This window comes from Erinaceus europaeus, chromosome 14, assembly GCF_950295315.1.
Source record: "Erinaceus europaeus chromosome 14, mEriEur2.1, whole genome shotgun sequence".
Classification (NCBI taxonomy): Eukaryota; Metazoa; Chordata; class Mammalia; order Eulipotyphla; family Erinaceidae; genus Erinaceus; species Erinaceus europaeus.
In genome coordinates this window covers 2,238,734-2,252,553 of record NC_080175.1, presented here as the reverse complement: position 1 = coordinate 2,252,553, position 13,820 = coordinate 2,238,734, and the positions used below count along the sequence as shown (strand labels likewise).

Sequence of the window (13,820 nt, the reverse complement as noted above, 5' to 3'; positions counted from 1 at the left end):
CAGCCACTGGGGAGAGGGGTTGAGGGTCCTGGGGCAGAAGCTGGGCCAGAGATGCTCCAGGAAGCTGCTCTGGACCCCTTGGATGCTTTCAGGATAAAACCACAAGTTGTAGAAAAGCCAAAAGCTCGACTTGAATCTGAAATGGCGGTGGGGCCAGGAGATGCCTCAGCAGACATGCTGACGCCCTGGGCTTTGCACCTTCACGGCTGCATGGAAATTGCAGGAATGGCGGAGAGCACCTTGTTTTTTCTAAATATATATATATGGGTCGGCTGTGGCACACCCAGTTGAGTGCCATGTTATCATGTGCAAGGACCCAGGTTCAAGCCCCTGGTCCCCACAAGCGGTGAAGTAAGCCTGCAGGTGTGTCTTTTGCTCTCTCTCTCTCTCCCCATCCCCTCTCAATTTCTCTCTGTCTCTATACAATAATAAATAAAATGAAATTTAAGAAGAAGTTAATATGTGCTTTCTACCAGGTGTACCACCACCTGGATTTTTCTGCTGATTAATTAATTAATTAAGTAATCTAGTTCAGAGCTGAGGCCTTGCCCAGACAGGATTTCCCAGCTCCTAGCTGACTGTTTCGTTTATGGAGAGACAGAGACAACACAACACCAGACAGGCCACCTCCCTGAGGGACTCTGACCTCACCTGTTCCAGCCCCCTCCAGCCTTCCCTGTCCCCCTGGGCTAGGAGTCCCCCTTCCTTTTTCTCTTCCTTTCTCTCTTTCTCTCTTTCTTTCTTTCCCTCCAGGGTTATCGTTGGGGACTCAGTACCAGCACTGCTCCTGACAACCATTTTTTCCCCATTTTATTGCCTAGGAGAGAGAAAAATTGCGAGAGGAGGAGGAGATAGAGAGGGAGAGAGAAAGACAGACACCTGCAGCCCTGCTTCACCTCTCGTGAAGGTTCCCTCCACTGCAGGTGGGGAGCTGGCGGCTCAAACTGGGTTCCTTGTGCTGAGTACTGTGGATGCTTTTTGCTCGAACAAGACCTGGGGGTTAAAATGCACAGAAAATCTTACACGTAAAGGTGTTTCATCCCTAAATAGCCACCTTCCAGCTCCATGAGTCAGAGCGGTTAAAATGGAAAGTTTTGTTTTTAATTTGAACCACCATGTCAGTTTTCACTCCTCCTCCTCCTCCTCCTCCTCCTCCTCCTCCTCCTCCTCCTCCTCCTTCTCCTCCTCCTCTTCCTTCTTTTTTTGCCTCCAGGGTTATTGCTGGGGCTCAGTGCTTGCTACAAATCCACTGCTCTGGAGGCCATCTTTTCCCATTTTGTTGCCCTTGTTGTTACTGTTGTTGTTGTTATTGTTGTCATTGCTGCTGCTGTTGTTGTTGGATAGGACAGAAAGAAATTGAGGGAGGAGGGGAAGACAGAGAAGGGGAGGGAAAAACAGACACCTGCAGACCTGCTTCAAAAACCTCACTGTCTGTTGTGGACATGCAGACGGACCCAGCTGAGATCAGATGCGTTTCTGAGGTGTCAGTCCTGAAGGGTCAGCATGCTGTGGCAGGGGGCTGGAGGAGCTGAAGTTGGGGGGCAGGTCCCCAGGAAGGGAGCCGAGTTTGGAGCTGGTGTGTGTGTGTGAGGGGCACTTTGTGAGGATGCTCGCTCCCCGCGGAATACAGAGGAGCGAGCGTGACAGGAGCTGATGGTGGGGGTGGGCAGTTCAGAGAGGCTCTGAGGCCCTGGGAAGAGGAACCCAGCAGTTTGGGGCTCGGTGTCATCTTTGTGCGCTTGCCGGAGAGAAAGACCATGCAGACATGGGTGTGAGCAGGGGTGGAGAGAGCCTCGCAGGTGCTTGTGAAGGGCTTACCCACTGCCTTCGATGCAGGGTCACTCCCAGCCACCCGCGGGAAACGTCCTCAGTACCCGGCCGTGTCGTTAGAATGAGAGGACGACAGAATCGTGAATGCAGCCAAATGAGCATCTCTTTCGGTGCAGCTCTTAATGTACAGACCCCAGGAAGGCCTGTCTGTTCAGACTGATGGGCCCCTTATACAGAAACAGAGAGAGAACGGAGAAGACTGTTAGAGCCGAGAGCGCTGCTCCTGTCTCCGACGACACCTGTCCGGAAATAGAAAAGTTCAGGCAGGGCTAGACAGCATAATGGTTATGCAAAAAGAGTGTCAGGCCTGAGGCTCCAAAGTCCCAGGTTCAGTCCGCTGCACCACCATCAGCCAGAGCTGAGCAGTGCTCTGGTAAACAAAATTTTAAACAAAAGAAAAGAAGAGAAAAAAGTTCTTTCCCTTTAGTCCTCTTGATTTCGAGAGTTCTGGCCTACTAGAAGAGCATCTGTCTGACTGCACGCCTGCCCTCACAGGCTTACCCCTCATGGTCCCTGAGGAGGGGAGGGGACTGGACAGGCTGCTGAGCCCGGGGCCCCTTCATCTGGAGAGATGCCCACCCCACTGTGGGAGTCTGATGGGTCCTGGTCTCCTTTCAAGCATTCTGTCAGCTATTTGCTATGACTGACCTATTTCGACTTCTTACCACTTTTTTGCTTTGTGTGTGTACTAATAATGCATTTTTTTTTTGCCTCCAGGGTTATTGCTAGGGCTAGGTGCCTGCACTACAAATCCACTGCTCCTGGAGGCTATTTTTCCCTCCCCTCCTTTTTTTTGTTGCCCTTGTTGTTGTTATTGTTGGATAGGACAGAGAGAAATAGAGAGATGGGGAAGATAGAGAGGAGAAGAGAAAGACACCTGCTCCGCCACCTGTGAAGTGACTCCCCTGCAGGTGGGGATCCTGGGGCTCAAACCGGGATCCTTATGCCCGTCCTTGCGCTTCGCACCATGTGCGCTTAACCCACTACGCTACCGCCCACCCCCCGCAATTCTTTAACAGACTAAAAAGTCAAACAAAACAAATAAAACAAACACAGCCCTTTTGCCATTTCACTGCCAAAGCATCACTGTGAAAGCAGCCCCTTGCGGTTCTGGTGTTTGGCTAACGAGCTGAGCTGGTCTGGGTCTCTGCCTGCCTTCACCCTGGTGTTGTGCACTGGCTGTCCTGGATGCTGACCGGAAAGTTCTGGAGAGGGTCTGTGCCATTTCCAGCCTTGCCCCTGTGAGCTGACTGACTGGCCAGCATCCTCCTGGAGCCTCGTATCTGCCAAGGATTCCAGAGCTCTGACAGAGTAGGTGCTCGTGATGAAATATGATGGAATAGTTCGGCTCACCAAGAAGGCCTGTCGGAATAAGCGGAAATAGCCAGGTTGCTTGTAATGGTCCATTTCCTCCGTGGGTGGGTGCATGAGGTGTGTTTGCGAGTGGTAGCCAGTCTGCCCACAGTGGTTTGCGACCTCTGTCCCAAGGAAATCTGTGGTGGTGGAGACGGTCCCCGCAGCAGCTGTGCCCCGTGTGTCATTGCCACCAGAATGACTGCTTCACGATGTTTAAGTGTCACTGTAGTTCTTTTACTGTGGAATATGGGTGGCTTGTGGCTAACGTGTCAGGTTGGCATAAAGTGTTGACGTTTTCTAAGGGCCAGGTGGTGGCACGCCTGGCTGCGTTCACACGTTACCATATGCAAGGACCTGGGTTCAAGCCCCTGGCCCTCCCCTGCAGGAAAGAAGTTTCACAAGCAGTGAAACAGTGGCACAGGTGTCTCTCTGTCTCTTCTTCTGTCTTCCTCTCCCCCTCTCAACTTCTCATTGTCCTGTAAGAGAAAGGAAAAAAGGGAGGAAGGAAGGAAAGAAGGAAGGAAGGGGAAAAGGAAGAAGAAAGAAAGAGAGAGAGAAAGGAGGGAAGGGAGGAAGGGAGGAAAAGAAAGAAAGGCTGATTTCCTGTCTCTGGTGCAAAGATCAAGCCCACGTGTTTTCAATCACCTAGAAACCCTTCATTCCCAAATTTGCACCTTTATTTATTTATTCCAGCTAATGAGGTCACATGACTGAGTAGGGATCATACTCTCACCTCTGGACATTTCCCTGCTTTAACCAAAGATAAAGAACAGAAACCAATTTTAGCCATGACCACTCTCAAAGTGCAGGGAATGTAACTGTTAGGAACACACACAGGCAACCTCATACTTGCTCACACACACACACTCACTCACTCACTGACACACACACACTCACTGACACACACACACACTCACACACAGTCACACACACACACAAACACACACAGACACACACTCACACACACAAACACACACACAGACACACACTCACACACTCACTCACTGACACACACACACTCACACACACACACTCACACACACACTCTGAGCACAAAGTGGGTTTGCGTCTCATGGGACTTGATGGCTGTGACCCAGAGTTGCATCCGTCCGGCTGTGCTGACTGACACGCGCGAAAGAGCTGTGGGCTTATAATGCTCATGTGACACCTTTTGTAGAAAAGGCTTGAAACCAGTGCTGTGCTCTTGCTTTCTTGCAGAATTTCTACAAGGAAATTGAACGAGAAGAGATGTACATAAGGTATGTACCCTGTGCTTTGCTGCACATTCTGAGTGTTTGCCATGACCTGTGTACCCTCTCCAGCACAAGGAGTATCATGCCCCCAGCTTTATCTCAGAGACATCTGGGCTGGAAAAGACATTCCTAGGTGCCTCCTCAGGCCCTGGGCAGTTCCACAAGATGTGGAAGTTTGGGAGTTCCCATGTCCCCGGTTCACACGCAGAACTGCAAGTGATTATTTTACAGTTTTTTGGTTTTTGTTTTTTTTTTTAACCTCTTGACCAACTCATGTGGTCCCTGCTCCTGGTGGCCATTTTTTCCATTTTATTGGATAGGCGAGAGAGAAATTGAGAGAGGAGGGGGAGCTAGAGAGGGAGAGAGAAAGAGAGACGCCTGCAGACCTGTTTCGCTGCTTGTGAAGCTTCCCCCTTGCAGGTGGGGGACCAGGGGCTCAAACCCGGGTCCTCACATGGGTCCTCGTGCTCAGTCCGGGTACTCCACCACTCGGCCCCCCAAGCTCTGTGTTTCCCCTTCTGTTCTTATTTCTCCATCTGTCCATGAGTGCAATCATCCCCTAGTCCTCCTTCTGTCACTTCACGTGATTCCTTCAAGAGGAGTCACTGCTAGAAGGAAAAGGACTGCGGGTTAATCTGTCGGCTTCTCTTGGTCTCCACGCTGGAAGCTGCCCGGGCCTGGTGAGCTGTGAGAGCTGCCCGGCGTGGCTGCGGCTGACAGCGGGAGGTAGGGCCGTGCTCCTGCAGTTCCCGGGTGGCGTCCTGAGGAGACCTGCGTTGTGTCCCGCCAGGTATCTGTACAAGCTGTGCGACCTGCACAAGGAGTGTGACAACTACACGGAGGCCGCCTACACCCTCCTCCTCCACGCAAAGCTCCTTAAGGTAATGGACGTCCCGCCGTTAGAAATCCCAGGGTTACTCAAGATGTTCTTGTCCCGGAACGCTTTCCAGGAAACCTACACCTTAAGGTTCGACGGCGTAGTTGCTGAATGTCATGACACTGACAAAGGTATTCAGGGAACATTTTGAGTCTTGGTGTGACCTGGCTGAAGTCAGAATTCTTTTCCAATTATTTTTATATTTAGGATACTGAGACAGAGAAATTGAGAGGGGGAGGTGACGATAGAGAGGGAGAGAGATGGAGAGACAGCCACCTGCAGCCCTGCCTCACCACTCATGCAGCTTTTCCCCTTTGCCCTCCCACGCCCCGCTGGTGGGGACCCAGGGCTTGAACCCAGGTCCTTGAACGCTATAATGTGAGCGCTTAACCAGGAGCACCGCCATCTGGCCCCCTGAATTCAGATTTAACAAGATGCCACCACAGTGAGTCATCACCAGGCCTCATACCCACCCTCATCGGGCTGGCCTCGAGCGTCCAATGGGAGAACCCACGATTCTCGATGCAGGGTGACAGCGTTCGGTTTCAGTGGAGGGGACGTCCGTGAGAGGAGGCTTCTGGGGTGAGGGCAGCCGCGAGCTACTCTGAGTCCCGCCACAAAGTAGCTGAGCAGAGTGGCAAGGAGACGCCCTGGTCTCCAGGACTTCCTGTGGGGTCCCCTGGGACATGCCCCTTCACAGGAGAGTGGCAGAAGGCTTCCAGGGTGGGGGCAGTGCCAGTCTCTCCTCCTCTGGTTGTCTCTCTTCCTAGCTGTCTCTCCTACTGGGAGGGGAGCAACAGAAAAAAGTGGCCACCGGAGCGGTGGAGTCATGCAGGCACCGAGCCGCAGCCATAACTCTGGTGGGGTTTTCTTTGCTTTGCTTTGCTTTCTTTTCTTTTCTTTACTTTTTTTTTTAAATATTTTATGTATTATTGGATAGAAACAGAGAAATTGAAAGGGGAGGAAATAGAGAGGGAGAGAGACAGAGAGACACTTGCAGCCCTGCTTCACCACTTGTGAAGCTTTCCCTCTGCAGGTGGGGACCAGGGGCTTGAACCTGGGTCCTTGTGATTTGTAATGTGTGCGCTGAACCAGGTGCACCATCGCCTGGCCCCGGGATTTTCTAAAAGGGCAAAAGACGGGGGGGGGCCGGGCGGTGGTGCCTGTGTCCAAAGTAGGGACCTCTTGGAATCATAATGTTGACCGGGAGAGGGGAGGACGCCTCAGTACTGCGGGGAGCCTGCCCCTCTGCATTCTCTTGGTCTTCCTTACTCTCTCAGTTTTTATTTCAGCCAGCTAGAGTTTAATTTTATTCACCCCCAGCCCTCCACAAGTAGAATTGGAGCTGTGAAGGGAGGAGCCCCATCACTCGTGGTGTGAGTGTGCAGATAACTGCGCTGCTGGGTTACACATCCTGGTCCCCGGGGCTACGGCTGAGGCTCCCTGCAGCCCCACCCACCGCTGCGACAGCCCACCCCCACCCCCATCCTGACGAACTCCTCCAGGGAGCCCCCCCCACCTCCCAGACCCCTCGCCCCCCGTGTGGCCACATGTCTCAGCCTTCTGTGCCCACAGAGCTTGGTTTTCTTTTTCTTTAGTGAATGCGATTTTTACATTTGATCTGTGATCACAGCTGGTCACAGGTTATAAGACTGCAGGGTCTGGTTCCGCACCACACCCAGCACCAGAGTTCTGTGTCCCCACCTCCCACCACGAACTTTCTCACAAGCCTAGGACACTGCCAGTCCCAGTTCGGGGCGCCAGTTGCCGGGCTGGCTTCGCGGGCGGGAGACAGACGACCAGGGACTCATAGCTGAGCTGGGAAGCAGGATCTCGCTTATTAATCAGATACATCGCCTTTGATGCATCTCTTCACCGGAAGTGACAAGGGAAAGGAAATGAGTAGGAGAGGGGGCGGAGCAAAAAAAAGAGCGCCAACAAAACCTAGAAAGCTTCCATGTAACCTGTGGGGATTAAACCAACACTCTGCAGGCAGGGCGGGACCCAGGTACAACAGTGATTTAAATGTAAATAGACCACGTCGTAAGTAATACAAGTGAACCTAATGTGACGATCAAAACCGAAGGTCTTGGAAACAGAATTTAGAAGCAGACCAACAGGAAACAATGTATTTGCTACTGCTTCTCTTTTCTTTCTGTCTCCTTCCTCTCCTCCTCCTTCCTCATCCTCTTCCTCATCTTCTTCTTTTTCCTCTCCTCCTCCTCCTCCTCCTCCTTCCTCTTCTTCTTTTGCAAGTCCATGTGTATCAGCTCTCCAGATCCCACAGGAGAGGCACATGCCCTCACCAGCTCTGCCGTCTCTGCTTCTCCCCAGTGGTCTGAGGACGTGTGTGCCGCCCACCTCACCCAGCGGGACGGGTACCAGGCCACCACACAGGGCCAGCTCAAGGAGCAGCTGTACCAGCAGATCATCCACTACTTCGACAAGGGCAAGGTGAGAACTCACCCTCCAAATCCACCACTCCTGGCAGCCATTCTTTCCTTTTTTATTTGACAGCACAGACAGGAATTGAGAGGGGAAGGGGAGAGAGAGAGGAAGAGAGACAGAGAGACACCTGCAGACCTGCTAGACTGCCTAGGAAGCATCCACCCTGCAGGTGGGAGCCAGGGGCATGAACCCAGATCCTTCTCTCAGAGACAGGAGTCCTCTCCTCATGGTGCTCTGTGGAGTCTGGTCTCCTCTCCTCATGGTGCTCTGTCGAGTCTGGTCTCCTCTCCTCATGATGCTCTGTGGAGTCTGGTGTCTTCTCCTCATGATGCTCTGTGGAGTCTGGTCTCCTCTCCTCATGGTGCTCTGTGGAGTCTGGTGTCCGTCTGGTGTCCTCTCCTCATGGTGCTCTGTGGAGTCTGGTGTCTTCTCCTCATGGTGCTCTGTGGAGTCTGGTCTCCTCTCCTCATGGTGCTCTGTGGAGTCTGGTCTCCTCATGGTGCTCTGTGGAGTCTGGTGTCTTCTCCTCATGGTGCTCTGTGGAGTCTGGTGTCTTCTCCTCATGGTGCTCTGTGGAGTCTGGTGTCCTCTCCTCATGGTGCTCTGTGGAGTCTGGTGTCTTCTCCTCATGGCGCTCTGTGGAGTCTGGTCTCCTCTCCTCATGGTGCTCTGTGGAGTCTGGTCTCCTCTCCTCATGGTGCTCTGTGGAGTCACTCGTCTCCTCTCCTCATGGTGCTCTGTGGAGTCTGGTGTCTTCTCCTCATGGTGCTCTGTGGAGTCTAGTCTCCTCTCCTCATGGTGCCCTGTGGAGTCTGGTCTCCTCTCCTCATGGTGCTCTGTGGAGTCTGGTCTCCTCTCCTCATGGTGCTCTGTGGAGTCTGGTCTCCACTCCTCATAGTGCTCTGTGGAGACCTGGTCATCTTCACGAGTGCCTGTGGTCCTAAATTTTGCTGAAAATTACCAGGCTCCTCCACAGAGGCAGAGAACATAGAAGCCTGCTTCTGGGGGTTTTTGTGTCAGGACGTGAGTGGGTGTGAGCCCCACCGTGACACAGCCTCTGAGTCCCGTGCCCCACATCAGCCCACCCCAGGGCACAGGGCACCTGCGTGGGAGCCAGAGGACGCTCTGGCTACTCCCCTGCCGAGACAATCCCCTCTCCCTACCACCCTCATACACGCCCGTGGACCCAGTCGTGCAGAAGAGCTTAGTGCAGCGTCTTGGGGACTAGAAGCAGGGACTGGATAGCTGCTCTCTGGGGGCGAGAGGGCATCTTTCCTTTGTAAGCCTCTGGGGCGATGTTTCTCAGCCCTCTGAGTCTCCCGCGTAAGGTGCAGCTGCTCAGCCAGGCCTGGGAGGGGGCATCTGACAGATCCCCATGTGGCTGGGGGTGCGGGAATTCACTGGGGTGTGTGCCCAGGGTTCTCACAGGGCTTGTGTTATATTTGATCACACGCTCTTATGAGGAAAGAAAAATCACCTCTCTCCAGGCCTGGAAAAGCCAATTAACCGCGCTCCCCTCCTGTAGCCAGGAGCGTCTCAAAGACTTGTATTTCTTTCTAAGACAATCACTTCCGATAGGCATCTAAATCACGTCATTTGTCACGTAGGATGAAAACATTAAGCTTTTTCCCCAGCCATGAATGAGGACCCCTCACACTCCAGGAAGCTAAAGAGTGTATTAACTCTTGGAAACTTAAAAAAAAAAAATGGTAAAAGGGAATGTTTTCTTTGAAATGGAAATCTGCTGAGGAGATTTCACTGGGCCTTAAAAGAAACATAAAAGGTGTGTGAGACTTCCCTTCCTGGAAAAGTGAGCTCCAGCAAGAGGCAGGGAAGATCTGGAGCAGCAGACAGACACATCTGCACAAGGCAGGCCGCTCTGAGGGCAGCTGCAGGCTGCAGGAGGTGAGATCCTGTCTGTCAGATGGGGAATAAGGCTCTGTTTTTTGTTTGTTTGTTTTTTTAGTATTCTTTTTTTATTAATTAGTATTCTTTTAGTATTCCTTTTTATTCTTTAGTATTTTTAGTATTCTTATTTATTTATTGATTTATTTGATTTATTATTTTAATTTACTTATAAAAAGGAAACACTGACAAAACCATAGGATAAGAGGGGTACAGCTCCACACAGTTCCCACCACCAGAACTCCGTATCCCATCCCCTCCCCCTGATAGCTTTCCTAGTCTCTATCCCTCTGGGAGCATGGACCCAGGGTCATTGTGGGCTGCAGAAGGTGGAAGGTCTGGCTTCTGTCATGGCTTCCCCGCTGAACATGGGTGTTGACAGGTCGATCCATACTCCCAGCCTGCCTCTCTCTCTCCCTAGTAGGGTGGGGCTCTGGAGAATTGGAGCTCCAGAACACATTGGTGGGGTCGTCTGTCCAGGGAAGTCTGGTTGGCATTATTCTGGCATCTGGAACCTGGTGGCTGAAAAGAGAGTTAACATACAAAGCCAAACAAGTTGTTGACCAATCATGGACCTAAAGGCTGGAATAGTGCCGATGAAGAGTCGGGGGGGGGGGGGGGGTCTCTGTTTTGTAGATAGCTAGTAGGCATATTTTAGTTATATTCCAAAGGGCCTATGGCTATACTAGTTTTTTTTTTCCCCTAAGCCTGAAATCTGATATGCAGGTGGATCCTAGTTATTGTCTGGGAAGATGATGTCATGACTGGAAAAAATTACCAGAAAGCTGGATCAGGGAAGAGAGTAGCTCCCTAATATGGGAAAGGGGTATAAATATTGTTGATTGTAAACCCCATCAATCTGATTTGATCTGGGGCCCATGTTCAGCTTAGGAGCCTATGTGACCTCTGCATCCCTGTAGATCTGAGCTCACATTCTGTGGTCATGAGTAGGAATGTTCCCAGCTGCCCCAATATCAGGACCCATCTTCCTCAGGTGTAGCACAGAGTATGTTGTCCAGCCTCCCTTCAGAGGATGGAACATTCTCTACCATTGTTGATCCAAATTGAGGGCAAGGTCCTATGGGGGCCCACAAAGGGGTCTATTGTGTTGTTAATGATAAAAGTGACCAGTAACAATGGAGAGAGGGATTTATTCAAAGTCTGGGTCCATTATGTCTGTTTGGGAATCTCAGGACTCCCCAAATAGGGCCCCAGCTGATGGTGGCCTGATTGTGACTAAAGAGTCATTGTTAAAGTCTGCCAGTCTCTTGCCCTTATTCAGCTTTTGCAGTCCTTGCTTTGATGAGGTTAGCTTTGGAATGAGTGAGAGAACTGTAATAGGAAGTAGGTGGGGAGGGTATCTTTAAGTCTAAGTAGACACTATTTCATTATGAACTTGATACTGATTCACTACAGACTATTGTGTATTTTTGCTTTCAGGTATATATTTTGCCCCAACTTATGTATACATGTGAACATATGCTCCATCTTACAGGACCTGGCCTATATCTAGGTTTTGGGACTTTGTTAGGAAGTGAACCACCTGGAATGGAATTTAGAGAATCCTGTGAAAGGAAAGGTCTCACTTGAGTAATGAGGCTGAAGGGTTGACATTCCATGCCTGACGTCTCTGGACACAGTCTGAAGTGAAGCATGCTGAGGTGGTACTCGTTGCTTTGATTAGGTTGGGATTGGCAGATGCAATATCATTTGGTATGAATTGAGAGAAGCATGCAGGAAAGTGAGTCCCACCCCAGAGGTTCCAGGACAGGGGAAATACAGGCTCTATAGAGGAAGCGGGAGGTTACTGCTGTCTTAGGGTTTAAGGAGGCAATAGATAGTTATTGCTATAATCACATTATTTGGCAATTGGGTTAACTTTGGAAAATCCCTTTGTTAGGATTTGCTGTATCATACACAGCATCACCATAATTTATGTCCTTTGGCATTATTTGTATATAGCTGTGTCACCAGTTGCTTCTGTTCTCCCTGGCCTAAGCTTTTAAGAGAGTCAACATATCAAAGACTCAGCCTATGGTCTGTGCATTAAGATTGAGACATTCAATCAATTCTCCCCCTCTCAAATCAATTAAATAGTGATTTATATGACTACAAATCAATAAGAGTGTACATAAACACCATTCCCACCACCAAAAAAACTGTGTCCCGTCCTACCCTCCTGATCCCATGAAGCCGAACATCCACTTTCACCCTCACCCCAGGGTTTTTACTTTGGTGCCCTCTCCTCCAAATTCAGTCAAATCCTGCTTTGAGTTTCCCTCTCTGTTCTTCTTTCTCAACTTCTGTTGATGAGTGGGATCATCCCATACTCGTCTTTATCTTTCTGATTTAGCTCACTTAACAGAATTCCTTCTAGCTCCCTCCAAGATGGCTCAGAGAAGGTGGGCTCATTGTTCTTCATAGCTGCATAGTATTCCATGGTGTATCTAGACCCCAGCTTGCTCAGCCACTCGTCTGTTGTCGGGCACCTGGGTGGCTTCCAGGTTTTGGCTGTTACACATGGTGCTGCTGTGAACCTTGAGTGTTTCTTGGCCACCTTCTCTCCTCCCATGACACCCATCCTCTCTCTCTGAAATCTTCTAGTCTGGACTTGTACCTTTATCTTTCTACGGATTAAGACGCAACGTTTGCAGCTGGGAGGTGGCTCTGTGGCAGAGTACAGGACCTACGTTCAAGGGCCTCACTTCAGACTGGGGCTGCATGTGGACAAGTGGCATGCTGTTCTCTCTCTCTCTCAAAACAAAATACAGCTTTCCTCATCAAAAGGGAGATTGCTTCATTACGTAACATCTACAGAAAAAAGTTTTTTTCTTTTTTTAATTGGGGGATTAATGGTTTACATTGAACAGTAAATACAGTTGTTGGTCCGTGTGTAAAATTTCTTTCAAACCAGGAAGCGCTGGGCTGTGGTCACATGGCAGGAGAAGTGGGGCTCAGGCCACAGAGTGTCCCCCGCCCCCCAGGGCAACCAGGGGCTCTGTCTCGGGGAGCAGAAGGCAGGTGGAGCTGGGACCCCTGTTGGGGGCTGGAGCATCTGGCTGCTCCACGAGTCCCATGAGCATAGAGAGGCTCCCAGGTCCCACCCAGGGACAGAGAATGGGCTGTGACCTCAAGCCCCGGTCACCTGTGCCAGGCCGGCCGGGTCTCCACTGTGCAGACGCCACCTCCTGGTCCAGACGGGGCTGGGGCTGAGGCCTCTGGGGTTTCTGAGGGGTCAGAGCAGGGAGGGCGGCTGGATGTTCCCACTGCCTTTCCTGTGGTGATGCATGTGCTTAATGGTGCACAGTGACAGTGTGGGGATTGCTGGTACTGGGGACCCCAGGCCTGTTCTAAGGCCTCACGGGAAAGATGGGGGGCCAGGCGGTGGTGCACCTGGTTAAGCACATACCTCACCACAGTAAAGGCAGTGGGACGTCCTACACCACCGCCTGGCCCCCCATCTTTCCCGTGAGGCCTTAGAACAGGCCTGGGGTCCCCAGTACCAGCAATCTCCACACTGTGCTTCCTCCGGACTCCCATCTTTGGGGGGTGGGGGGGGCGCTGACTGAACATGGACAGACCCCTGCATGGCTGAGGACCCAGGTAATGGCCAGCAGTGTCTGAGTACGGGGCCCCAGGAGCGAGGTGTGTTCTGTTCCCGCTGCTGTGCTCCCTGCGAGGTGAGCGGGGTCGTCCTCCAGCCTGTCCCTCTCTCTCCCTCTCTCTCCCTGCAGATGTGGGAGGAGGCCATCGCCCTGGGCAAGGAGCTGGCAGAGCAGTATGAAAACGAGATGTTTGACTACGAACAGTTGAGTGAGCTACTGGTAGGTCCTTGGGGCTCAGTGAACTGGGTCATTCCCAACTCTTCCCCGCCTGGGTGCTGGGTTCTCTGCAGGCCTTCTCTGCTCACTGGCTGCTGTTCTGGGCCTGGAGGGTGGGCTCTGTGGGTCTGAGGGTGATTCTGTCCCAGGGACGTTCACAATTTGAGAAAAAGAAATGGCCCACTGTAGCCCGGTGACTCCATCCGAGCTTTGTCATATATATTGGATAGAGACAACCCGAAATTGAGAGGGGAGAGAGAAAGACACCTGCAGCCCTGCTTCACTACTTGCAAAGCTTTTCCCCTACAGGTGGGGAACAGGAGCTCGAAC

The 13,820-nt window shown here is 51.5% G+C and overlaps 1 protein-coding gene across 1 annotated transcript in view; it reads left to right on the top strand.

Moving 5' to 3' along the window:
* The window catches only part of DOCK1 (dedicator of cytokinesis 1), a 319,977-nt gene that overhangs the window by 271,400 nt on the left and 34,757 nt on the right, over positions 1–13,820 (top strand). The window contains exons 15-18 of the mRNA XM_060171089.1: positions 4,405–4,445; positions 5,230–5,320; positions 7,651–7,770; positions 13,404–13,493. Of these exons, the coding sequence (XP_060027072.1) occupies positions 4,405–4,445; positions 5,230–5,320; positions 7,651–7,770; positions 13,404–13,493 (342 nt within the window). The remainder of the gene's footprint in view (positions 1–4,404; positions 4,446–5,229; positions 5,321–7,650; positions 7,771–13,403; positions 13,494–13,820) is intronic.